Source organism: Panicum virgatum, chromosome 7K, assembly GCF_016808335.1.
Source record: "Panicum virgatum strain AP13 chromosome 7K, P.virgatum_v5, whole genome shotgun sequence".
NCBI lineage: Eukaryota > Viridiplantae > Streptophyta > Magnoliopsida > Poales > Poaceae > Panicum > Panicum virgatum.
In genome coordinates, this window is record NC_053142.1 from 39,240,000 (window position 1) to 39,265,416 (window position 25,417).

The 25,417-nt window shown below is 44.9% G+C and overlaps 3 protein-coding genes, 1 long non-coding RNA gene and 1 pseudogene across 6 annotated transcripts; 2 read left to right on the forward strand and 3 right to left on the reverse strand.

Moving 5' to 3' along the window:
- Nucleotides 1-1,359: 1,359 nt before the first annotated feature.
- Nucleotides 1,360-3,373, forward strand: LOC120642567 (uncharacterized protein At4g13200, chloroplastic-like). 2 transcript variants are annotated; one of them, XR_005662614.1, is made up of 4 exons: nucleotides 1,360-1,716; nucleotides 1,820-1,974; nucleotides 2,456-2,684; nucleotides 3,238-3,373. XR_005662614.1 is itself a non-coding variant. In XM_039919146.1 (3 exons), exons 1-3 carry the CDS (start codon nucleotides 1,554-1,556, stop codon nucleotides 2,609-2,611), a joined length of 474 nt encoding a protein of 157 aa, XP_039775080.1. In that variant the 5' UTR covers nucleotides 1,360-1,553; the 3' UTR covers nucleotides 2,612-3,013. The 2 variants fall into 2 exon arrangements, 1 of the variants encoding a protein (XP_039775080.1); XM_039919146.1 differs by lacking the exon at nucleotides 3,238-3,373 and having other exon boundaries at nucleotides 2,456-3,013.
- An 86-nt stretch (nucleotides 3,374-3,459) lies between these two features.
- On the reverse strand, nucleotides 3,460-8,211 carry LOC120642430 (annotated as a pseudogene).
- Nucleotides 5,216-6,332, forward strand: LOC120642611. Its single transcript, XR_005662644.1, has 3 exons — nucleotides 5,216-5,376; nucleotides 5,482-5,858; nucleotides 5,984-6,332. It is a non-coding gene; the product is annotated as an uncharacterized LOC120642611 (long non-coding RNA).
- Nucleotides 8,212-9,540: 1,329 nt separating the features above from the next.
- LOC120642542 (probable inactive beta-glucosidase 14) lies at nucleotides 9,541-15,638 on the reverse strand. 2 transcript variants are annotated; one of them, XM_039919116.1, is made up of 7 exons: nucleotides 15,206-15,638; nucleotides 11,816-11,859; nucleotides 11,648-11,706; nucleotides 11,398-11,473; nucleotides 11,220-11,294; nucleotides 11,058-11,145; nucleotides 9,541-10,958 (listed from the first exon to the last, which is right to left on the reverse strand). In XM_039919116.1, the coding sequence occupies exons 1-7, from the start codon at nucleotides 15,436-15,438 to the stop codon at nucleotides 10,835-10,837; spliced, it is 699 nt and encodes a 232-aa protein (XP_039775050.1). In that variant the 5' UTR covers nucleotides 15,439-15,638; the 3' UTR covers nucleotides 9,541-10,834. The 2 variants fall into 2 exon arrangements, with proteins under 2 accessions (XP_039775050.1, XP_039775051.1); XM_039919117.1 differs by having other exon boundaries at nucleotides 9,541-10,981.
- A 91-nt stretch (nucleotides 15,639-15,729) lies between these two features.
- Nucleotides 15,730-20,479, reverse strand: LOC120642426 (beta-glucosidase 16-like). The gene is made up of 12 exons (XM_039918937.1): nucleotides 20,173-20,479; nucleotides 19,943-20,009; nucleotides 18,536-18,597; nucleotides 18,347-18,422; nucleotides 18,191-18,265; nucleotides 17,990-18,077; nucleotides 17,618-17,870; nucleotides 17,322-17,437; nucleotides 16,811-17,060; nucleotides 16,600-16,702; nucleotides 16,391-16,493; nucleotides 15,730-16,240 (listed from the first exon to the last, which is right to left on the reverse strand). Exons 1-12 carry the CDS (start codon nucleotides 20,305-20,307, stop codon nucleotides 16,009-16,011), a joined length of 1,560 nt encoding a protein of 519 aa, XP_039774871.1. The 5' UTR covers nucleotides 20,308-20,479; the 3' UTR covers nucleotides 15,730-16,008.
- Between the last annotated feature and the right edge of the window lie 4,938 nt (nucleotides 20,480-25,417).

Here is a 25,417-nt window from a genome sequence, read left to right on the forward strand (position 1 = left end):
TTTACACCATGTTAGTTTAGGAATGGCAGACAACATCGGCGTGGACGGGCCAAACTTGGCAACACTACAAGGCTGAGCTGCTTAGAGTGCGAGGTATCGCTTTGATGTCCACCGCCGAATACCAAACCACGTCCCAAATGGGGGTCTTCCCATTCATGCGTTGAACTCTTATTTGATGTGTATAAGTGTATGACTCAGTATTTGTATGCACGCTTATTACTATTATATTTGTATGCATGATTATAAATTCTTGCTTTGGTGTGATCGTTTACATTAATATGTGCATAGCTCATGCCAAAATTTCCTTTTATTTCACACCGGGATCCATTTTTTAACCGCCAGAAAATTACTTTAAACCACCGGTATACCGGCCGGTAAACCGGTCCAAACCGGTTGCACGGCGGCTTTTGAATTCAACCGGTTCCGACCGGTTTCCAGCCAAACCGGACCGGTATACCGGAACCGGACCCCGCTGGTTTGGCCGGACCGGTCGGTAACGTAAACCCTGCGTATAGGGCCCAACCAACCAGCCGGCACGGCCGCCACGAGCTCGCGGATCTGGAGGGCGGCGCTTAGGCGTTGGTGGGCGCGCTGGTAGAGGCGGCGGCAGAGGAAGAGGCGTAAAGGTCGGGCCCAGGGTCAGGCGGTCCCCTGGCAGGGTCAAGGCGCGGCCACGGCTCGGACGTGTCGGGCCAGCGGCGGTGAGAGGCGGGATGGCGAGGCAGGCAAGCGGCCTGACCGAGAAGGACGATGGCGGGCAGAGGTGTTTGCCGAGAGCCCTATGCGGCGGAGAAATCGAGCGGGTGAGGGAACAAAGGATCCGAGGAGGAAATCGGGGAAGAAGGTAGCGGCGGCGCCAATGGAGGTAGCGGCGGCCGGCGTCGGCGGAAGGAGGTGCCGTGGCGGCTTTTGCGAGCCCGCGGGAGCATGGGACGGGTGGTCCCACGGCAGGCCGGCCGGCGGGAATCGCTGGCAGCACCACGGCAGTCGTCCGCCTCGATTCGCCATCTAGCAGGTCTCGCCAGATGCTTCGGCAACGGATATTTTCAGAAGTAAGGCGGGCGGCGGTAGGGCAGAGAAGGTTCCGGCCAAACACGTATGTTGGGGTAAAGTGGGGGGGGGGGGGGGGTGAGCAGCACTCGGAATCGTTGGATCAACATCACGCGAACTCTAATATTTTTGCTATCGTGGATAGCCTAGGATTGCACGGAGCGGTGCGCAAATGACATATAGAAATATGATAAAATTTTTGACAAGTGAATTTGATCAGTCTATTTCACCTCGACTGCTATCTTCCGTAAAGTAAAAAAAAAATGCAAGAATGTATTGTTATACAGTATAACTTATACTCGTAGTCGCAGCAGACAAGTTGAGAATCACAGAGATCCCCACCCCAACCGGTGACCGCCGCCAATCCTCGGCCTCGCATCCGCCGGTGGCCGCCGGGGGCGTCGAGCACCCAACCCCCCACCAACCCGCGCTGCTAGAGAACTCCATCGCCTCCACGAAAGCGCACACGCACACGCGCACACCGGAAGACGGAGGCGAGAACCATGGCGCCACCTGCCGCGTCCCTCTCCCCCGTCTGCTGCGTCCCCTTCCCGGCCTCGGCCCCCCGCCGCGCCTCCCCCTCCTCCACCAGAAGGCTCCCCAGACTCGCGGCCCGGAGCGGCGGCGGCGGCGGCGGCGGCGGTTCACGCCCCGAGCCCAAGCCAGGTATGAGGTACCCTCTGAGTCCACGTGGGGAGCAAGGCAGGAGGGCAATAATCCGACCCGAGCTGGGGCTTCACTGTGTCCTCTTGCTGGTGGTGTCGCGCAGGTGACAACGAGAGCAAGGCCGTCCTCGACGCCTTCTTCCTCGGGAAGGCCTTCGCGGAGGCGCTCACGGAGCGGGTCGAGTCGGTGGTGGGCGAGGTGTTCAGCGTCGTCGGGCAGTGGCAGGCCGAGCAGCAGAAGCAGGTGCAGGAGTTCCAGGTACTGCGCGATGCGCACCCCCCCCCCCCCTCGCTCGTGATGGGTAGTGCTCTAGTGATTGTTCCTGCACATTTTGCCCGTAGTGACGTGTAATTGACATCTCTGTGATGCATTATCCGTGTGCGACATATGCGTTTTGGAATACCAGAATATGTATGCATGTGAATGTACAGAATGTATTAAGCAATTTTGATACATTCACATGCAGTTGACTAGTTAAGCATCCAAATCTCAAATTGGCTGCAGAGGGAAGGGATTGTTCTAGTACACTCATTGTTTAGAGAAAACTTTGTGATTTGCATGCTGGATGCCCAAGGTAAAGGATGCTGGATTGTTTTCAGATATCAGTATATCACATAATCGAACTGGCCTCTGCAGGACATGCAGTTGAAACTACCATATTGAATAATTCATTTTTTTCTCTAAACCTTATTTTGATGGCACATGCTGCTATATTCTCTTATGGATATGATACATTCAGGAGGAGGTAGTTCAAAGAGCCCAAAAAGCTAAGGAGAGAGCTGCAACAGAAGTTCCTGATGATAAGGGGCCAAAGACTCTAAGGGAACCTTCAGCTACAATTGAGACGCCTGCACCTACGACGCCTTCCCCCGCTACTCCCACACAGGCAGAATAGTCCTAGCCTTCTTGGTGGTGATGAAGAGTTGCTGCTGTATGTAGATGGAGTTCCATGAGGAAACAAAAAGTTTGTACGGACTCTCACCTGATATGTATCAGTCTAAATAGCCTTTGCAATTTAGCATTTCAGTTAAGAATCAAAGCGACAACTTTTCATACGAATGGAATGGTAGACATTAGTTCACTTTCATATCTGAGAGAGAGCTTTTGCTTCTATAACCAATATGCATGTTTGAGTATGTGCAATATCATTCTTAAGAAACACAACTTCAAAAGCCTTGAAAACAGGATATGGTGGTTGTCTTGATGTATGCTATTTATAACTTTGAATGAGGATTCTGCTGCAAAAGCTTCAGAGGAGATATGTAAGAGTGATTGATCAACAAAATAACTTGAATCATGGGAGTGTGCAAACCCACGTCCTTCTAAATGAATTTATATCTTCGCTCTATCAAATGTCAGACACTGAGGTAGTGTTTCACAGACTTCCATTTAGTTACTATGCACATGGACGAGATTATGCAAGCAATTGATTACTTTGATGTGTGCATTCAATGGATTCGTGTCATTCATGAATACAGTCTCCTAGAATGAATCCTATCTTAATGGAGGTTTTCAATGCAGATAGCCACAAATTATGTGTGCAAGTTGTTGCAGATGAACTGGCAATATGTTCTCACTTCTCAGTCTTTGATGACTCGAGTTTCACGTTTCACCAAAACCAGGACATAGACAAACTGCAGGTAACTGTGTCACAGAAATGCAATTATCTTTTATTGTCCTCAAATAATTGCTATTTCAGCAGTCATACATCGTGGGCCTTCTGAACTAGGAAGGAGGACTGGAGGATAGTCAAAATGTGTATTCTGCTTCTTATTAGTAAACTCCTTTCAGAGGCATATTTGATCAAAAAAATAGCTGAGTTCTGGGCAAGGGCATACACGGGAGTGAGGAAATTTATCAAAAATTTCCTATGTAACTACTGTACAAGCATGGACATTGGGAATTTGGGAATTCTGTGTTTCCGTGCTAGGAAGCTACATGCTTAGGGGATTCTTCAGAGGCCATTTCTATCTGTTCAGATCCCTTGATAAACTTGCTGTACCATCTAGCAGGCAATCTTGGTGTTCGTTTTAGTGACCTGAAGTCCACATGACAAAGACCATACTTTATGGTGTAACCAGAGAGCCATTCGAAGTTGTCCATCAAAGACCACACAAAATAACCTTTAACATTTGCTCCTTTCCAGCAGAGAGGTAACAAACATGTTATTGTCTGGCTGCAGAGCAGTTTACATGAAAAAATAATTGAGAAATGCAACTACCTTATTGCAAAGCTCAAGTAAGTGAGGTAGTCACGAATGTAACTTAATCTTTCGGTGTCATTAAATAATTCTTCCACTGTGGTGCTGCTATGTCCTATTTGGGCGTAACCTGAAAGACCAAAGAGAGATCAAGAGGTCCATACAGATATTATCATGGTACTGGAGTCCTGCAAGTATACTAAATAAAGCTTCATAGAAGTGAATCATTGTTGAAAAAAAGACATATTTTGTATGTAATTTGTAGCTCTTTTTTTTTTGCCAAACCCACCATTCTCTGTGATGTACAAAGGTATGTTTTGATATCTCTGATTTAAATACATGACCAACTTCTCCATAGAGCTTGGAACCACACAATTGTTTGCAACCGGTGTCTGCAATATTGATTTAGCAGTATTAATTTATGCAAGATCAATTCGAAAGTGGGGTTCTTGCTGCATAGAAGAATGCAATGTACAGTGTCCAATTTTACCGGTTTTCCAATGGGTATCCCATTTCGTTCTGCTGATGCAGAAACTAAAGCATCACCAGTGTAGGTGTCCAAATCACATGGAGAAAATATGCAATCCTTGACATATAGTGTTTTATAGTGATTTATTCCGACAAAGTCAATTTGATTTTTCAGTAGCTGCTTCTCTCCTTCTGTGAATTTTGGTAAGTTTGTCCCTAAGATTTGGTGCATGTCACGAGGATAATCACCAAAGAACAAGGGGTCGAGGAACCTATGTTAGGATACAACATCATATTAGCATTCAATCGTGAAGAACTCAAAAGTTAGTTCTGATAGTATTATAGTAATATACCATGTACAATTGCAACGGATACCATGGAGCTTCAAATGACTGAGCTCGGCTTACTGCTATGTGGTCCTCTGTGATACCTTAGAGGTTCATACCATCTCATATCTATTGCTATTCCAACAGAGCCACCTTGCTTGGCCTGAGAAGGATCGAAAACAGTGAAAACAACTTACATCAAAATTTAAGTGGTTAGTCCCCCCCTCCCTTTTAATCCATGTGTATTTTGTACCTGGTAATTCTTTCTGTAGATATTGACCGTCTTTGCATGTGCTAATATGATGTTATGTGCTGCAATGTAGGGCTCAGTTGATGAATTCCCAGAAGCGCATTTCCCAAACGGCTTGGAACAGTGATTGGGTGGGTATTTGCCACTGAAGTATCCGAGCTTCACCATAAGATTTGGCTCATTGAACGTAGTCCAGTGCTTTACTCGGTCACCAAACATCTTGAAGCAAAGGTCGGCGAAGTAGGTGAAGTCCTCCCTGAAGAGAAATGCAGAAACAGCCATATATATGCTTACTGCATCTCCGGGCAGCGACAGATCTATACAAAATTCTTGTGGAAACTTCAAAGGAGAAGCTATATGTGCTTACTGCATTTCAGGGCTCAGCCAGGAGCCATATCTTTCTTCGAGTTCCCTGGGTACGTCGAAATGGTTGATGGTCACAAATGGCAGTATTCCTGCTCTAAGTGTAATACCAGGCTCCAGATTAGTGAGACTGAACTGAAGGTTTGCTTGTTTTGCAGGGTGGCATATTTGTGGTGGCAGCTGATCACATTACATCAAAAGAAGGCCCCACCTTTTTGTAGCAGACTGTTGATCAGGTTATTGTAGAACTTGATGCCTGCCAGATTAACACCTCCAAAGCGACCCTCTGTTCAGGGCCATTCAAAGGTAAACACAAGTTAAAATGGTAGTACAAAGAATAGTTCTGTGCAAGATCACCCTTGTGTTCTTGACCTGGGAGGTCGGTCCAAAGGCGTTGACAGTTGGTCAGTATAACTCATGAGGTTCTGGAAGCAAAGCTTACTTGGAAGTATTCTCGACCAGGACAATGAGAATCTATAGGAGTCGAGGCCCAGTGAATGCATCATCTCTGTGTCCTCCTGTCAATGCCGACTTAGTGAGATTTTGTTTTTCTTAATTCTTAGAGAGAACTGCTGACACCTGCACCTCATGCTTATTTATGCATGGCTGCAAAATACATTACTACTGATGAAGATCTTTGATCTTTCTGATGCTTACCAGGTAGCGATGGTAATGGTCAACAGCCACATCGCCATTGCTTCCATCGACAATCTTTCCTGGTTTTGGAGCAGCAGCAGCAAGATAAGATAGCCAACAAAATCAAGTGGGTCTGTGATCGTCACAGCGCACGTCTGTAGCTACACTTGCTGCCATCAGTCATCTACAAGTATTAAAACAGCTAGCTACCTCCTGAATTGAGTCTACCAACAATGATACGATCCATTGTTTTCAATACAGAATTGTCCTAGCTAGGTACTAGGAGAAAATTCCTTATTTGCCATCAAAATTTAGAGTACTTCCCTATTTGCCATCATGAAAGTTTTCTTTCCTTATTTGCCATTGAGCCAAACTTTATTTCTCTTCTTGCCATTCCAGTCCATCTGTTATGGTAATGGTGTTAAAGACCACATGGAAGGACCATTGTACCCTCAGTGGAAACTCTGTTGTAAAATTTGGGCTAGACTCCGGTACTCCGCTGGGAGCTCGGCCGCATCCTCGTAGTCGCTCGCAGATGGGATACACCTGTCGCCCACCGCTCTGCTTGTTGGGGCTCCCTGCTCCTGAGCGCATGGTGTTGGGTGGGTGGGTGTGGGGGGGGGGGGGGCAGCTGTCGCATCTCACAGATGGGCTAGGCCATGTGCCCGCCTCTCTGCTGATGGCGGACGCCCGCCCCTCCTCCTGCAGGGACGAGCGCATGGCGCCACTGGCCCGGCACCTGAGACGGCGCCTGGGCCTGCTCCCGCGGAGGCGCGACATCTCTCCCTCAATCTAGAGTTTTGTGATTGGAGAAGGTGGGGAGGAGAGAGAGAGAGCTGCGAGATAAAGAGCGATTTGGAGAGAGACCCGCGGGCCCATGATGCAGGGGCCATAGATCAGTGGGAGAGTCTCCCTATAGTTCTGTAGAGGAGACTCATCCACGAGAGAATTAGGGGAGGAGAAGATAGGATAAAGACAGTTTAGGCAATATGAAAAAATCAGGTTAACAAACCATGACGGAATGAACGGTGACGGCGAGAATATGGGGAGGAGAAGATAGGATAAGGGCAGTTTAGGCAATATGAAAAAAAATCAAGTTAACAAACCATGACGGAATGAATGGCGATGGCAAGAAGGGAAACAAAGTTTAGCTCTATAACAAATTAGCAAAGAAAACTTCCACGATGGCAAATAGCGAAGCACTCTAAATTTTGATGGCAAATAAAGAATTTTCTTAGGTACGTGCCGTGTGAGCTCCAGTGTTGGCTTGAAGTCATTATTACCACAGATCCTCTATGAGCGAGTGGCCTGGTATAGTGGCACTACTATTCTATTCTAATGGAACGAGACATGAGACACGAAAAGAATTGGAGGCTATGCCCAGTGCAGTTTTCATATGAGCTGAAGACATGGTTCAGAGGAAAGTATATGAGCAATAGGCAATCAGCGCTTCTCAAAGAAATCGCAACTAAGGTGCTTAGAATCATGTGTTCAACGAAGACTACCTACTTTTCTCCAAGAATCACTTGTTCTAAATGACACTTAACTAAGCATCAGCTACTTTTTTTTGAACCGAAGCATCAGCTGCTACTATTCAAGGTCATCGCTTGGTTCTACTGAACTTTGAGGTGTTTTGGGTGGTACACCTTGAATATGAGTGAAGACATCCCAGTTGCTCAGGCCCTTCTTGTCTTCTAGATAGGCGCCTTCGATCTGAAATAAGGATATACATAAGTCTTCGCAATAGAGAAATAAAATGAACTAAAGTAGAGGAGAAAGTACACATATCCAAAGGTCAGCAGGCAGTGCATGGCCAAATCAGCAAAATCGAATCTTTTTTTTTCAAGGTCAACTGAAGAGCTACAGCTACAATTCCATTTAGCAGAAGGGGAAAGGCTAAACAATTGGCCATCGCCGGTCAGGCAATCGATGCAATAAACTCTGACGACGACATGCATACGCGCGCGTATCCAGCTGATGATGAGCTCGCCGGAGCCAGCGCCGTACCTGGTAAGACGAGGTGCTGGCGCCGAAGAGGAAGGACGGCGGGAACTCGCTCCGCCTGAGCCCGGCGACGGAGGAGACGAAGAGAGCGAGGAGGAGGAGGAGGAGGAAGCAGCTGAGACGCGCCATGGCTGCGGGCAGCCAAAAGCCTAGCTCTCGCACCCGCGGTCACTCCCGTGCGGCCGGGCCGTCTTCCGTTGTCTCAGAAAGTGATGAATATATAGCATCATCGTCACCAGCCAGCAGAAAAGCGTACGTACAGTTTCTTGGAACTTTTGGTAAAGAAATAAGATATTTAGGCCCTGTTTAGTTCTTTACAGGTAAACACAAAAAACACTGTAAACGCATTATTTTACAACGGAATCTTACTAATTTGAAGTACTAAATGAAGTCTATTTACAAAATTTTTTGCATGAATGGGTTGTAAAATCTCGAGACGAATCTAATGAGTCTACTTAATCCATGATTTGCAACAGTGATGCTACAGTACCATCCGTTAATTATTGATTAAACATGGATTAATTAGCATCATTAGATTCGTCTCGCGATTTACAACTCATCTATGCAAAAAGATTTACAAATAGACTTCATTTAGTACTTCAAATGACCAAGATTCCTTTACAAATTTTTTTTGCAAAATGAAATAAACAGACCCTTAGCCGATAATGAGCCACTCACTCAGCCTATAGCCCTATAGAGATATGGAGTGTGAGAACGATGCGACGATTTAAGGCTAGGTGTGTACTGCGCTGGGGCTGCAACTGCGACTGCGATTCCGTACGACAGAAGGCCGAAAGGGATGCACAGCTAGCAGACAGCACGTTGCACAAGCAAACAAATGTAGGAGAGGGATCCGCGTCACGCTTAAAGGTTCAGCGACAAAAAGAAAATCTGCACACAAGTCACACTTGTCGTGTCACGATTATACGAATATTTGTAAACAACAATGCACGCGTTGTAACTTCGTCAATCTTTCAAATATGCTCGTAATAGTTTTTAATCTAAAAAAACTCATAATAGTAGGGTTGCGTGCGTATATCAACAGAGGTAGATGTGGCTACGCATATGTGGATACGTGAGGATGTTCGTCCGTACCATGTTGTGCAAGGTAAAAAAAACAAGTGTTAGAGCATCTCCAAGATAATCTTTATATATTTCCATAGTTTACAAAAATAGAGTTTTTGATAAAAAAATACCCTCCAACAATCTCTTCAATCAGTGTCGGATCCAGGATTTCAACTATGGGGTACAACAGTCTGCTAAAATTTAAAGAATACTGATTGTGCGAGTGAATCGATATCAAATTGTATATTGTAAAAATATATTTTTTTCTTGATACTGTAGTATATGATATAACATCTTCGTTGATAACACATCGATAAAGTAGCTTTAGTGATCAATCTTTGCATGATTGATTGTAAAAAAAAATACCCCTGCCCCTTGACGCAGCTACCAGCTAGTAGCAACAAGAAGGATATATAGTGGTTTTAGCAACAAATTAAATAAAAAAGCCAAAATGATTGTGCATGTTGGTCTAATTAAGTTTGGAAGTAGCTACATAGCTTTCTCCTTCTTAATAGAATGGGACCTGAATGAATAGATTGAAAACAACTAAGATTTAAATTACCTTTGTCAAGATGGTCGCATTCGCATAACAAAATCAATACTCAATATTATATGAACATTGTGTTCGCCCTAGAGGATAGCACAGTGGGATGCTTATGACTGTTATGCTCTCGTTTAGCACTTAGACTTTATATTTACAAGGATTTGTGTATGTACAATATACAGAGAGGTATATATGTTAAGTGTTTTTGCAAAAAGAATTTGGGGGGGGGGGGGTACAACTTTAACCCCATGCACCCATTGTAGATCCGCCCCTGTCCTTCAATTGGATATCTGAATATAGATATCATCCATTCTGGATTTCTCGCTAGCCAAAGATGGAGAGGAAGAATGACTCTCTACACTGCGTACTAGATATAGAAAAATTGTTGGAAAGTACAAAGATATAGAAAACATTTTTTTAAATGACTCTTTAAATTATGATTTAAAGTAGATTTTAGAAAAACTCTTGGAGATGCGGTAGGCTATAAAATACGCTTGACTTTTCCTTGCCTAATAATATAGTACCATCCTAAATCATAAATCTTGGCACAATGTAAGACATGAAAATTGAGTCTAAAGCCATCTAAAAGACTAAAGCATATGTGGGATTTCGCTTTTCTCGTTTTTATGTCCTTTTCTTTTTGTTTGTTTGAATTCTGTCCTCTTCTGATCATAACATCTCCCCTCCAATATTCAACCATCTGCCGTCCTTTGGAGCGGGACTTCATTGGACGCGAGGCACGCCGAAAGAACGACGTGCGTGTGACACGACCACGACCTAGGGATCGATCGACCATGTGTTGATGTGTGTACAGCTTGTGGTTGTGCTATAGCATTGCTGATGGACACTTGTAGATTCCAGTCGGACATGTCTGGCAATGACACAACACCTAAATATCTGCAGCTTGTACAGGAACTTTCAATGCGACGCTACATCAGGAGACTTTATTTTCACCAATAATCTCATCTAACCGATCGTCTAAATCGTGCTGGGATCATGGACAGGCTGCAGATATTGCGTCTCTGTAAGCAATGCCAACTTCAATTAATTTGGCCGCAACTAACTCCCAGTCGATGTTCGTCAAAGAACCAACCTGCACATGGATCGGATGCTGCCATCTAGTCGTGGTCTTGTGAGGCAAGACGTTGGCCAATGAGACAATGATCACTACGCGCAAACATGCGCAACTGACGAAATCGACGGGTGAAGTTGTTCAAGCATGTGGTCGTGGTGCGCGTAGTCGGTTTGGGTGCAGTTGTATTTTAAACTCTTTTTTCTTCTAATAAAAATTCGGCAAGAGCTTTGCCGTCCTTTCGGAAAAAAAAGTTGTTCAAGCCTGTGCGTTCTGTGCCTCTGACAATGCTCGAAGTCTGAATGACAATGCTTCTGCAAAGTAGCCAAAGTCCTTCCTGTAAGGTACTTAGAAGTCAAATATAAACTAATGAAGGAATATAAGGCACCTTTATGCCACATCAATAGACATACCGAATTTCTGGGCTCAACCATCCACCATATCGTGCTTCTAGTTCTTGTGGGATGTCGTAATGAGATATTGTTACAAATGGTTGTATGCCTATTAATGGATGTCGTTAGTAACTCTGTAACTTCAAAATTGTGTCCCCAATGCCCAAATTTTTTTAACCCTACCTTTCTGCAGTAGTGCATCAATAAGTTGATTATAGAATGCTACACCATCTGGATTAAGATGTCCAAATCGACCTCCTGCAGGAAGAAGTTAATTACGAAGGTAGCATTTGTTTAATAACCAACTTTCCAAGGTAATAGTAAATTCCTTACAAAAGCAAGTCATGTATTTTAAACTCACTTGGTAGAATTCTTGTCCACGCAATGGAGAATCGGTATGAGTTGACACCCAAGGAATGCATCAATTCAATGTCTTCCTGGAGCATAAAAAGTAGAAACACACTTAAAAATGTCAAAGTAGTTGAATAGATAGGAAGCTCCATCTGAATAATGTAATTGGTATATATTTTCAGTCTTAACATCAATCATCCAATAGATTCTCCTTTATCTGATACTATATGCATTTTGAAAAAGAAGCAGAAGCTTATTACCATGTAATGATGATAGTGATCATCAGCGGTATCACCATTACTTCCATCCTCAATTGTGCCTGAAACCATTATAAGGATTTGAGGAAACAAAAATGTTAACACAACCAACTTGACAAGAAAGGATACATCCCGATCCGGGATTGAAAGTTTATAATTATGATGCTTCACCTGGCTTATGAGCCTCTGTTATCCTCCAAATATGCGCCTTCAATCTGAAGAATTACAAGAAAAAAAAGTATCAACACTAATTACACTGTTACAGAACAGCAAGACAATGAGAGCTAGCTAGAGTAAACGCCAACGGCACTAATTCCAGCAGTTGCTTCCACTGATCTGCACTGCAGCCACACCAACAGCTAGGAGCCCTAGCGGCAGCGCCGCTTGCCGGTTCGCTCAACTTGCCCGACAGCTCCCAAACCTAAGCGAGCGACGGCGGCGGCGGGCGTCCGACAAGCGAGGCCGCTACGAGCGAGGGGCGCGACCGCGCCAGGGGCGAGGCGGCCGACCGCTCGGCGTCCAGGCGGCCAGCGGCAGGCGCCAGGGCCACCAGCACGGCAGCTGACGGCCGGACGGTCGGCCGCAAAAGCAGCGAGCCAGCAACAGCAAGCCAGGTTAATGACTCAATTTGATTCTAACTTCCCTGATCCAAATTGAACACATTGACTTAGGAGATTATTTATGCCCCATTACATTTACATAGACTAAACTAGAAGGTGGCCCGCGCTAATAGCGCGGGTAGTTAGTTTTTTATTTAATTCTTTTAAAAAAATTTACATTGATAGAAGAGATGTATTTGGTAATTTATTTACCTCTCGTTTGGTCTTGTTGAATACTACCCGCAACTTTCTATGCATAGGAATTCATATCAATCATCAAATTTTATCTCACTGACATGTGGAGCTCACATGAGTCAAAGACATGTGGGTCACGATGGTATATATCTAATTTTGGGATCTTTTAGTGGAACAGATTCTATTTTTAAGTTGCTTTGTTATATATTATAGTTGCATATTTTAGTATTTTAACCTGTAAAATCTTAATTTGAGGACTGAATTTAATTTTGGGTCACCTTGAATACGGATGCATACTATACATATCTGTATTTATACGCCCACATAATCGTGAATCTTTGTTGATCACCATCAGATTAAGTTTGTATAACTGAAGGTGTTCGGCAATATGCAACATTTATGCCTGCCTGCCTTTTCTATTCTCCTTTTTTCTAGTTTTCTTACCCATTCAACCTTGCTGCTTCTTTATCTTTTTCTATTCTCTTTCTCTATACTTTTTTAGAGGTATAAATCACATTTGTGTTCTGTGCCTAGTATTTTTTCATGTACTTATAGAGGATTAGACGGGGATAATAAAGTTAAGAATTATTTATGCTATTTGATTCCTCACACGACTAAGTCCCTAATTTTTCCCAATGTTTTACTCTTTATCCCAGCGATTATTACTTGTATGGAACTATTTGTATGCCCACAGAATCATGAATCTTTGTTGACCACCATCAGATTAGTTTGTATAACTAAACTTCTTCAGGAATATGCAACATTTATGATGATAATCCTTGTTTGGAGAAAGCATTGATTCTTCGGTGGATATTTCTCTCACATTGATTAGCATGCGTATTCATTGGCCCACACTGACAATCATAAAGGTGCCGATGGTCTTGCAATAGATTGCAATATCTGAAACTCTGTGCATTGTCATTATTGGATTGATTGAGTTCGACAATGATTTTGAGTAGAATCCAATGTGCTTCATGCATCTGTATGTACTGCAGGACGTTCTTGAGACTCGAAAAGTTGTGATTTGGAATCTAGGGCTCAGACTATGGTGGCGCCGTAGTGCAGGGCGTTCCGAAGATTTTTGAAAGCAATTATCTCTTTCTATAGTACAGACACAATACAACTATGGTCGCGCTGTCACGCTTATGCTGCTGTCATTTTTTTTTTGCATCTTTAAAGAGGGTTAATGCGAGACATAGATGGTAACATGAGTTTTTATGTCATGCGACCTCTATATTTAACTTTAGTTGGATACAAACATTTTTGAATAGTTTAGAATATTGCATCTTCACTAAATTAGACATGGACTCTGCCAATTTAGACGGCTAGATCTTCATTAAATCGAATGGTGTAAATTCTATAAACAAATACTATGTAGATCTTCATTAAATTGGAGTATTTGTTAACTTTATTTGGCATGAAACTCAAATTTGGGTATTTATTATTGCATTTCACCTATACTATTTATTTAGCTATTTTCCTTCTTAATATGCTTCTTAATAACTATACACATCAACAATAATTTTTTTATTCTAGTTCTTGCATTTGTCTATTTATTAGTCATACTCGATGCCAATTTTTTATATTTTAAATATTTAATTTAGCTATTCGGCTAATATCATTTTTTATCGAGTGCTAATGCTAATTTTTATAATTTTATAATTTCAATTTTGTATATTTAGTATCTTTGGTTAAGTCCTAATTTCCTTATTTTTAAATTCCGAATTAAGCTATTTACTAATCAAATTCAGCAAGGACTCTTTGTCGTGTCCTAATTTTCCTTAATATTTTAAATCCGAAATTAGCTATTTATTAATCGTATTTAATATGGACTCTTGAGTTATATTGAACCGTTAGATTTTCATAAAATCTAACGGTGTAAATCCTTCTCCTTTTTAAATTAATGTGGGAATTTCTAGACCCTTTCGGCGAACGTGGTGACTTTTTTTAACACTCCTTTAATAATATAATAGATTACTAAATGAAGAGATCAGGACAATAAGATCTTTTTTCCCCTCATGCTCGGATGCTCCTACCTCAGTAAGGGCTTGTTTAGTTCGTGAATTTTTTTGGATTTTGGTACCGTAGCACTTTTGTTGTTATTTGACAATTAATGTCTAATTATAGATTAACTAGACTTAAAAGATTTGTTTCGTTATTTACAGTTAAACTGTTTAATGAGTTATTTTTTAATTACTTTTAATACTTCATGCATATGTTCAAAAATTCGATGTGATGGATATTGTAGAAATTTTTTTGAGAACTAAACATGGCCTAACTGCACCTGAACAACCTTTTTGTTAAGCCACTAAGCCAACCTCTTGATGAAGTTGAGCAACAAGCAGAGCCAGAGAGCATATAATACGGTCTAAAATGATAGCATCGAGAGCTAGCAATGTGGATGCTGGTAATTTAGAAACAGAAGGTACTAGCATGTATTAGGTATTTCTTTACGGTCCTTCAATTTCTTATTAAGTTTGTCGTACAATTAGACTTAACTGTTAGAGATATAATCTAAATCATGCAACTTTAAAAACTTTTCGGCCATTGGTATTGTAACTATTAGTATGTGGATTAGTTTGAATACTTTAAAACAAGTGGCTGCTCTAGGTGTGAAAAACTGCCAGCTCCGCGGCCCGCCAGTGCTCCTACCGATTTGTTGCCATGTTTCTGCTCAGCGAGAAAGCTCCATGCATGTGCAGGACCGCAAGCACACAGGTCGAGAAGAAATTAAAACTGCTCGGCAGCACGCCGTACGCGCCCGTACCTGGTACGCGGAGGTGGAGGTCCCGAACAGGAAGTCGTCAGGGAACTGGCCGCGGCCGACGGCCGCCGCCGCGCCAGGGCACGGCAGGAGCTCGTGGGCGAGCAGGAGCGCGACCCAGACGACCAGCTCGCCCGCCATGCCCTCTCTCGAGCGAGCTTCTCCCTCCCCGGCTCTCTCCCAGCTCCCCTTTTCTCATACGAGCAACTGGCCGACCCGCGGATCAGATGGCTCATCGTGTGGATGTGGTGGTGCCACGTGACGGCCCCGCCCTGACAAGCGACGATGCAACTGCGTTTGCCAGGGACCTCTCACCAGTCGCGGACCTGGGACCTGTCCCCCTCGCTCCCGATGGCCAATCTCTCCCCGTGCTTGGTGTCACGGCATGGAGAGTGTGCTCAACGCCAACGCCCAACGCGCGGGTTGGGTCGTCACGACGACAGTGGGGCAGAGACTGATGAACTGAACACGCGTGTCCCCCTCGCGCCTGAAATAGCTATGATCGTCTGAACATGACCCATCACAAGTAATTCGAAAGCCTTTCTTTCATCATTCAGGCGCAGCACAGCACGATCCGTGTACAATTCCTAGCTACTAGTTTCATAAAAAAAAACAATTCCTAGCTACTAATACCAGTAGGCAATATTTCCACCTACACTACACTACAGTCTACAGACACCAGTACGTACTCCACGGCCGCCACAGGCATTCTGACGAGGAGCAAGCAATCGAGTTCAGACTCTACCAAAAGCAATCTGAACTGCGATCTGTCAAAAGCATCCTGCAAGCTCCGATGGCTGGACACGTCATGAATCTGCTCTCCGTTCCTGCTGCGCTGCCGCTGCTTCGTCCGCCGTCAGGGCGGCGGAAGCGGATCCCGTGAGGAAGCTCCTGTACCACCTCGCGGACATCCGAGGCGTCCTCTCCTGCGTGTCGAAATCCACGTGGTACAGCCCGAACCTGACCCTGTACCCGAACGTCCACTCGAAGTTGTCCAGGAGCGTCCACACGAAGTAGCCCCGCACGTTCGCCCCGTTCCTGCGCCCAGGACAACCAGAGAGAATTGGAAACTTTCTCTTGTTAGCAAGAGGGAATCCGGCCGATTCATCATAGCTTGTGGATTTCCAGAGCATCCGTGGTAAATGCTACTACTGAACAGCATCATAGATGTAGATCAGTCAGGGTCACCTGATGGCTTTTGATAGATGTGTGACGTAGCCCCGCAGGTAGTTCAACCTCTCGACGTCATTGATCAGCTCCTCCCTGCTGATATCACTCCACTGCGAGTAACCTGAGAACACAGGACCATTCAGCATGGAAACAAATGCAGAGAGGCACTCAGTCTTCAGGGAGCCTGGAGTAGGTCTGGACCAAGATATCCTCCTCAGGCAACTCACCGTTCTCAGTGATGTAAACAGGCGTGTCCTTGTATCTCTGGTTGACATACATGATGGCTGGCTCCACGGCTTCCGGGACGACATAGTAACCGGCGAGCGCAGTCTTTAACGTTCAAAAATCAGAAATTTTCGTGAGCTTTTTTCTTTCATATGAACACAACCAGGTAAATGTGTATGAGAAGGTTAATGCCTAATGGTAAGTAGTTCTTACATCTCCCCCGATCTTCACCCCATCCCTTTCGCCGGTAGCAGAGACAAGTGCATTCCCTTCGTAGGTACGAAGATCGCACGGGGAATGGATGCAGTCCTTGGTGTAAATCGCTGTATAATGATTTAGCCCGATGAAATCAGACTTGTATTGGAGTAACTTCTTCTCTTCCGAGGTGAATGTTGGTAGGTTCGATTTTAGGATCTCTCGCATCTGTGTAGGATAATCACCAAAGAATATCGGGTCCAAAAACCTGAAAATAATTCGTACAAATATTATTAGTGGTGATTGGTGAAACTTTTGTAGCTTTGGATGTAGCCCTAGAACAAACAGATATTGTTAATCCTCATTGCTATGGTATGTGCTTTCCCTCTTTTTTTTTAGCAATTAATTAAGGTCATATATATGTACAAGGATGTGAGATAATGTGACGAGAAGGAAAGATTCTGCCGATTTAGCAAATGATAATAGTAGGTACTACATGATACATGATACCCAAAAAAAAAAGACATACCACTCTAGCTCAAAAGACTGTGCTCGTCGCGCCGCCAGAATGTCCTCCGTGGTGTTCGTCAGCGGCTCATACCACTTCATCGCGATCACAATTCCGATCGAGCCACCTTGCTTTGCCTTCATAACACACACATGCATCAAAAAATGTTTTAAGGCAAATGTATCAGCATTTCCCCCCCAGCCACTGAAAGTCGTCTGAAACAGCAGGTCACAGACACAGAAGCAGTAGCAACTAGCAAAGCTCCTGCTGATGAACAGCGACTGACAGAGTACTAGGTTGCCGGGTCGCACACTCACCTGGTATTTCTCCTTGTAGGTGCGGACGGCGGCGGCGTGGGACATTATGATGTTGTGCGCCGCGGCGTAGGGCTCCCGGTTCGAATTGCCGCTGTTGCAGCTGCCGAACGGCGGGGAGCAGTGGTTGGGCGGGTACATCCCCAGCATGTACATGAACTTGGTGAACAGGTTGGGCTCGTTGAACGTCGTCCAGAACCTCACCCGGTCGCCGAACGCCCTGAAGCACACGTCCGCGTAGTGCTCGAACTCCTCCCTGAATTTCAGTTGTCACCAAGGCCGTTAGTTCTGACGACTGAAACTGCCGGTTCTCTGCTGAAACTATCGCAAGAACTGGATCGATTCGAGGCAGCAGAGGTCAGAGCTGAACCGTACCGGATTCCGGCGCCCAGCCAGCCAACGTATCGGACCTCCAGTTCGTGCGGCATGTCGAAATGGTGCAGTGTGACGAACGGCTGTATCCCTGATCGTTACAGGAAAAAAAATTGAAACCGTTGAGCTTGCTCTTCGTTGGAGAATCAGAGCACAGGAGTGTTCAAGTGGAATGCGAGCAGTGGGAGGATGGGGACTGGCTACCTTTCTGCAGGAGGGCATCGATCAGGCGGTTGTAGAACGCTATCCCATCTGGATTGACGCCGCCAAGCCTGCCTCCTGCGAGAACGCATTGGCCACACCAAAATCAGGAGCTGTACGATCGAACGCATTTTATGTACAGTTTTAACCCTGGCGTACTTGGTAGAATCCTTGCCCATGAGATGGAGAACCTGTACGCGTTGACGCCCAGCGACTGCATGATCTCCACGTCTCCCTGCTCACAAGTTCAGAATCAGAACGCATCACATTGAAAATGGCCAATCGGCCATCGTCGGTGGTCAGTTTATTTGCTTTGGTGATTCTGTGTCATCTGGAGGCTCTCCGTACCATGTAGCGATGGTAGTGGTCGTCAGCCGCGTCCCCGTTCCGTCCGTCCATGATCACTCCAGCTGCGGAAGGGTAAGAGAATCTTATGAGAGAAAAGCAGGGGGGCAATACCGAACAAATTGTCACTATTTTCTTTCGCAAGGGATGAATGAATTATCGCCACCCATCCCTGCGAGCAGCTCCAAAAACTTTAGGTAGGCAGTGCCAATCTGACCGATACAGTTGCACGGATGAGATGAGCAAGATAGGTTTGCCCAAGACAGATTGAGATGATCAGGGCGCGAACAAATAAATGAAATAAAGATAAGGACACCAGCAATGTGCAAAAAACCAATCTTTATAGACTATGTGGCACTGCTACATGTAATTTTCTCTAACCAGTTCATACAGAAAGATTCTTAAAGTAAGCAACAAACAAATATTTTCTCTGTCTTCTTCCACTTCACTATACAAACGGGAGGATAGAAGAGTCCACACGGGGCAGGAAGATGGACGTACCTAGTGCAAAGAGCTCCCGCTCTTTGCGGGATTACTGCAGAGGGACTCGGTCACTAATACGTGGGGTCGGATCTACACGTCAGTGACTGAGATCACCTCTGTAGCTACTACCGAGGATCTCATTTCAGATTCTACCAAGGTTCTGAGCTCCCACACGGGCAGGAAGATGCCTGAGCTTTAATTGTTTTTTTTATTTAAAAGTTAGCCCACTTATGAAGGCTACGTAGACCATACCATTGTGTGGGTATACAAATAACTAAGGAGACATGTACATAACTGATGTTAAGGCTTTCCTCAAAAAGAAATAAAGATAAGGCCCAGTGCGCCGTAAGCGTGGCGCTGGCCACATCAGCAGTGAGTAGATAGAGATCCTATCCGTACAGTGATTCATATATATATATATATATATATAGAGAGAGAGAGAGAGTAGGTATAAATTTCTAAACTGCTGAAAAGGGGCTTGATATTTTGTAGGCGAAGGCGCAAGCAAACTAATGCGTTTGCCGGCCTCGGAAAATGTCAGCGGCATCTAAAAATAATATTGTGCACGTGTCCCTGTCATGCGAAGAATCCTACATTCAGCAAGTAAGGGTAGGTAAATCATTGACATGATTGGAGCACAAGGACGAATCTGGCCAGTAGCTTCTGCTTCAGAAATGGGTGGGTGAATGTTTTTTTTCCTTTTTTTTAAAAAAAGGGGGAGATAATATCTGAATGAAGGTTGTTGGTACAGCTCTGATGAAACTGGGTGGTGTTATGGGCATTTGCCAGTCACCGAGCACGAGCAGGGACGGAAGCTCTGGTTTTCAGTTCTCTTGAAAGTTGTAATGGCCATGCTCATGTCATTCTGGACGAGAAAGAGAAGCAAAACGAGTAGGTTTGGGTGGAGGAATGGTTAAGACGACTCACAGTGCGTGTGGGTGAAGACGTCCCAGTTGTTGAGGCCCTTGCCGTCCTCCAGGTACGCGCCCTCGATCTGGCAGCAGCGGCGGAAGAAGGCCAACACTTGTCAGGCAAGCAGGACCAGACGCCACCGCTTCCCTCGCCTTCAGCCAAGGCGAGGCGCGTGGCGAGAGAGAGAGAGAGAGAGAGAGAGAGAGAGAGACGCCTGCTGCCGAGGCAAGCGGCCGCTGGCTCACCTGGTACGCCGACGTCGCGGCGCCGAAGAGGAACTCCGGAGGGAACTCGCTCCGGTCCACCCCGCGCGCGGCCGGCAGCGCAAGCGCTAGCGCCGCCGCCACCACCAACACGGCCAGCGCCGTCGCCACGGCCATATCGATATCGCGCGCGCGCTCACGGCAGCGGCAACTTCCTCAGCTATCTCCCCTCCCCGGCGCCGCCGCGTCCTCGCCTCGGCTTCAGATGCTCGCGCGCCGCCGCGTCCTCGCTTCCTCGGCTTCAGATGCTCGTCGCGCGCCGCCGCGTCCTCGCTCGCTTCCTCGGCTTCAGATGCTCGTCGCGCGCCGCTTATATAGAAGCTCCCGATCGGGCGAGACCCCCGCGCCGTGGGGCCCCGGCACGTTCTCGCGCGCAGGCGCGCGCGACGACCCATTTGTGCGCGTGAGGGCGACGAGCCGACGACCAAGTGTGTTGTGCGAGAGGCGCGAGCGGGTCCCCCGGCCGGGCCAGGCCGGCTCCCGATGATCCACCCGACCCGACAGAGGCCGGCGGGCCGGCACGCGTGTCGACGTCCGCCCCCGGCGCTCGCGAGGCGCACGTGACAACGACATGATCCCGGCTCGAAGTAACCTGCCGTGACCGGGGAAGCGCAGCGGCGGGCGGGCGGCCGGCGCGCACGTGGAGAATCGGTAGCCTTCCGTGCAGCGCGCGCCGTCGGCGCAAGCAACCGTGGATGGTGGACAGCAACATTGGTGGGTGCTGGGTGGGTGACTTTGGGCAGAGGTTTCACCGTCGCGCGCCACCAACCAAATCAACCGGCGGCTTGCTCGGTCCACGTCCGGGCCGCCGGCGGCGAGTCGCGCGGGCAGCTGATCAGCGGCGACGTGTGCGTGACGTGCGTGCAGGGGGGCTCCGGCGGCACGTGCGAGCCGAGAGGCGCCCGTCTCGGCGGCCGGCACCACCAACCCCAACCACGCCAATGAATGGCAATGGCGTCGCGGTCTCAGATGGGGGGCGCGGCCAACCCCGCGATGGTCACGGCGATCCGTTTATTTGGAGGACGCGGCGGCGGTTCTCCGCTCAGGGGTGGGGGAGAGTTGGAGTGGGAGTTTCGTTGCGGCTTCGGACCAGTGGCCGTGCCCCCTCTCCGATGGGATTGGGGGGGATAAATCTGGAGCTGGGCTGGAGCACATGGACGGTGGATGGGTCGTTCGCTCATTAGATTACACGGCTGATGGATTCGTTAATTGGTCCATGCTCGCAAGAAATGGCGGCGGCAAGGTCGCCCTTTTGTTTGTTAATTATACGCGTGCCAGGTCCAAACTTTAATCATGCTCGAGGAAAACCACATGCTTTGCACATGGGTAGAGTTCTGCAGGGTTTGGCACTTGCAAATAAATAATTCATTATCTGGCCATGATATGGGATATCAACAAGAGTAAGTTGATAATCTAAAAAAAATCAAGGTTACGTTAATTCTGTTGTGTCCCAAATTAAGGAGAGCATCTCTAGCAGATTACTCCTCATACCCTATATATTTTGTCTCTCCGTCACCAATAATTTTTTTTATATTTTTTTAGCTAGTGGTTCAGCAAATTACTCAAAGGATCTAGTAAAGAAAAAATTGCCCTACATTTGGGGTAAGAGGGAGGTGTGTTTTGGTAATCACCGAAAATATTTTAGTATTGGGGATGAAATTGATAATCTGCTAGTACACCTCCGATTACTAATGGATAATTCTTTTAATAAAAAAGGATAGCTTTTTTTTATTGGTAATCAGCTTGCAGCAAAGTTGTAACGTATAAAATGTGTGTTCAGAGATTCGTTAGAACATCTCCAAGAGCTTTTATATTTATGAATAGCTAAAATCTTGATATAGCTATTATGTAAAACGAAATAGCTAGCGAAAAAGGATGAAATCCAACAGCTTCTTCAAAATCCAAAAAGGAATGGCTAGCACTCAGCATTAGGTAAAGACGCCCAGCGGTACCCCCTAGATAGAAAATAAGGATAGAAGACGAGGTAGATAGAGTCTCTGTTGGATGATGATTTTTTTTATCTTTTTTTAGAAAACTCACTCAAGATACAAAGAGCTCTTGGAGATGCTCTAAAGCATAACCATGCTAAGGCCTTGATGCATGCTTCTCTGTCTATATTAGGTAAGCCGTAAAAGAAAACTAATGCATTTGCCAAATTTGCCAGCGTTAAAAAAATACATAATTCTGCAGCGTCCCTTTCCTATAAATAATTTTTGGGTTGGCAAATGATTTGGATGGTAGGAATACATGGTCGAATCTAGCCACTAGCTTCTGTTTCCTTGGTGAAGGTTTTCCTTTTTAAAAAGAGAGGTTTTCCGAGTGAAAATGTGTTTGAATTCTCGAATTCAACAAATAACCTACTCATGCTGTCCAGTCCAAGCTCAGCACGTGCGTCGTCCTTCGGTCAGCTTTGTGTACTTGGAAAGCGAACAATGGCCTGCCCCAAACGAGGAACAGTCAAATAGCAGTCAAAATGTTGCTGTCGGAATAAAAATGCGGCAAACTACTCCCACCTAAGGATGGATCTAGACATCCGAATTTTTAGAACAAATTTGATATTTTAAAATAGATATGTTTAAAATTTATGCTAATCTTTTTTTATATTATCAAGCATATTATTACACATAAGAATAAAATTTTGTATATATTTTTTTATGTATTATTTGCTCCCTACAATTAAAAAGGTGAAAAAAGATTCGAATTTGTATCCGATCCGTATTCGAATTTTTATATCTATTATTTGAGAATATATATGATAAATTTGAGGTTTAGTTTTTATGAATCTTTACAAGATCAATGTTAAATACAAGGCTATGAATTTATATAGTAAATTTTATATCTTATTTGTCCATAATCAAAGAAAAATGACAAAAAATCTGGCATTCGAATAAACATATGAATCCATCCTTGCTCCCACCGGCCCACCCATACCCAGCTGAATTAAAAATAGTATTTCTGTACATGACCGGTGTACTTTCCGCCGATAAAAAGAGGAGACAGAGCGTGTTGTATTTGCTGCCGGGGTCCAGTCACGATTCGATGTTGACGATGCAGACGGAGACAGCGAACCAAATCTTTGTTCCCTTCGGACCCGCATGCACCGAATGGTGCGAAGTTTTATATATTTTTTTTGAAAAGCTATGGTGCAAAATGAGAATAGTGGTTGCTGCGATGCTTGAAATATTTTTCTGTACGTACACTTGCATAAAAAGATATTCTCTTGCATAAACAACATGTGACAATAATGCCATAATGGTAAAGCCGAAATACTAATACCCTGACGTGCATAGTCGTCTGGGCTCGCAGGCGGAACACGCGTACGGCACCGGCACACTGAATGGTGGTGGGTGACCCGCCCCGGTTCGGTTGTGGCTTGGCGCCGGAGAAGGCAGCTGCCGAAACCGACGCGACGCTCCATTGGCAGCTAGCCGAGCGGCGACGACGTGTGCGATACTCAGCAGGGATCCCGCTGGCTGACTTGTTTGTGGTCATCATGCATCACGGACCCCGTCGCCGAGGCGCCATCTGGCATATTTTTCGTTCCGAATTATTATATTACCTCTTCTCCTTCATTATTATCTTTTAACTCTAGAGCCGGTGCATTCCGGCTCGTTTGGTTAAGCCACGTCGTCAAAAAAAATTTTGTCCGTTTGATTTTCATCGTAAGGTGTGAGCTGAACGCACAAAGTTTTATGGCTTGCAACCGTGTGTCTACACGAATCCTATTTTGATCTGTCTAGATGTATCATGCGACCTCCAGACTTTGTTCCAAACAATCAAAAAAGATAGCGTAAACATTCATGTGGTGCAGACTTATATAATATAAAATTATCCTAGCGTCTGCTCAGCCAAGAAAACTCCAGACACCATGATGGTGCAGACTTGAATAGGCACTGGACTAAAACCAGAGAAATCCAGAAATACAAAAAAGAGACAAAATAGTGTTAACAACTGCAGTGATGCAATACTATAAAAGACTGCTACCGAATATACAAAGAACTGTTTCTTCCAGCTATCTATCAAAGCAACTTGAGCACCTCACAAAATCACAAAAACACTTGGAAGTGAACTGTTCCAGCTATCTATCAAAGCAACCTGAGCACCTCACAAAATCACAAAAACAATTGGAAGTGAACTGCTTATCTGATTGGTAAGTTTTCATTATATTGTCCTCCTAAATATCTAAATCCTCCTGCATCTATTTCTTTCTTGTTGATATGTGAGTTCTGGCTTCTTATACCAGTCTCCACATAAACCATGCATTAATCTGAACAGTAAACAATACAAAAGAGTTATAGGAAAAAAATATCTTCCAGAATCAAGTAAATGCAAAACTGATTCAGTATGAAGGTACTAGAAAGCATATTGTGTTCAGACCTATACATTGTCAGACACCTTGTGTTTCCTTACATTTCAGAGGAGTGATCAACGAATCCTACCTCAAAATAATTAAGGAGTTGGCCTACCTTCTATTTTGAAACAATACAATCAACTATGTGAAATGAATCTGCGTTCTTGCTTCTTATACCAGTTTCCACGTAAACCATGCATTAATCTGAACAGTAAACAATACAAGAGAGTTATAGCAAAAAAATAATCTTCCAGAGTAAAGTAAATGCAAAAATGATTGACCTACTTTCTGTTTTGAAACAGTACAATCAACTATGTGAAATATATATTTTTGGACTATGCATAATGCTTGAGTATTTCCTATCTAACTATTCATTTTTAGATATGTGTTCTTTATCATTTTAGCTAATACCCCTATCTGTTATTTCAAGCATACTAACATTTACATTCATCTCTTATTAGCGAAAAGTATGGCAAGGACTAAAAAGCGTAAAATAGTTGATGTTGATTAAAACTGTACAATACAAGAAAGTAGAATTAATCGAATGAAGAGACGTAGTCTAAACATACAAAAAAACAGCATACTTATCAATCCCAACTGATAACATATATTTCTCTCCCGAACATATACAACACTTGAAAGAATCATACCATGAAAGATCATATTATGGAGCAGCTAATCATGAATGTCAATATTGTGGAGCAATATTTTGGCATGAAAGAATTAAATCTAATCATGGAACTATAACTTATAGCCTATGTTGTAAAGAAGGAAAAATTTGCATTCCCCCATTTAATTAGCCCGGGGAGGAAACTTCGGAAAGAAAGCCTACTGGTTGGTCTGGTTGTCCCCCCGGCGGTGCCCGGGCGGGCCTCG

Bases quoted from the DNA above. Each gene is read 5' to 3' on its own strand.
- LOC120642542 (XM_039919116.1), bottom strand. From the start codon at position 15,438: ATGAGCCATCTGATCCGCGGGTCGGCCAGTTGCTCGTATGAGAAAAGG. The intron at 11,707-11,815 runs GTGAAGCATCAT...TAATGGTTTCAG, and splicing joins AACAGAGGCTCATAAGCCAG to GCACAATTGAGGATGGAAGT. The intron at 11,474-11,647 runs GTAATAAGCTTC...TTTATGCTCCAG, and splicing joins ATCACTATCATCATTACATG to GAAGACATTGAATTGATGCA.
- LOC120642426 (XM_039918937.1), bottom strand. From the start codon at position 20,307: ATGGCCGTGGCGACGGCGCTGGCCGTGTTGGTGGTGGCGGCGGCGCTA. The intron at 17,061-17,321 runs GTATGTCTTTTT...AATTATTTTCAG, and splicing joins CAGTCTTTTGAGCTAGAGTG to GTTTTTGGACCCGATATTCT. The intron at 16,703-16,810 runs GTAAGAACTACT...TGAACGTTAAAG, and splicing joins GGGTGAAGATCGGGGGAGAT to ACTGCGCTCGCCGGTTACTA.
- LOC120642567 (XM_039919146.1), top strand. From the start codon at position 1,554: ATGGCGCCACCTGCCGCGTCCCTCTCCCCCGTCTGCTGCGTCCCCTTC. The intron at 1,717-1,819 runs GTATGAGGTACC...GGTGTCGCGCAG, and splicing joins ACGCCCCGAGCCCAAGCCAG to GTGACAACGAGAGCAAGGCC. The intron at 1,975-2,455 runs GTACTGCGCGAT...TGATACATTCAG, and splicing joins AGCAGGTGCAGGAGTTCCAG to GAGGAGGTAGTTCAAAGAGC.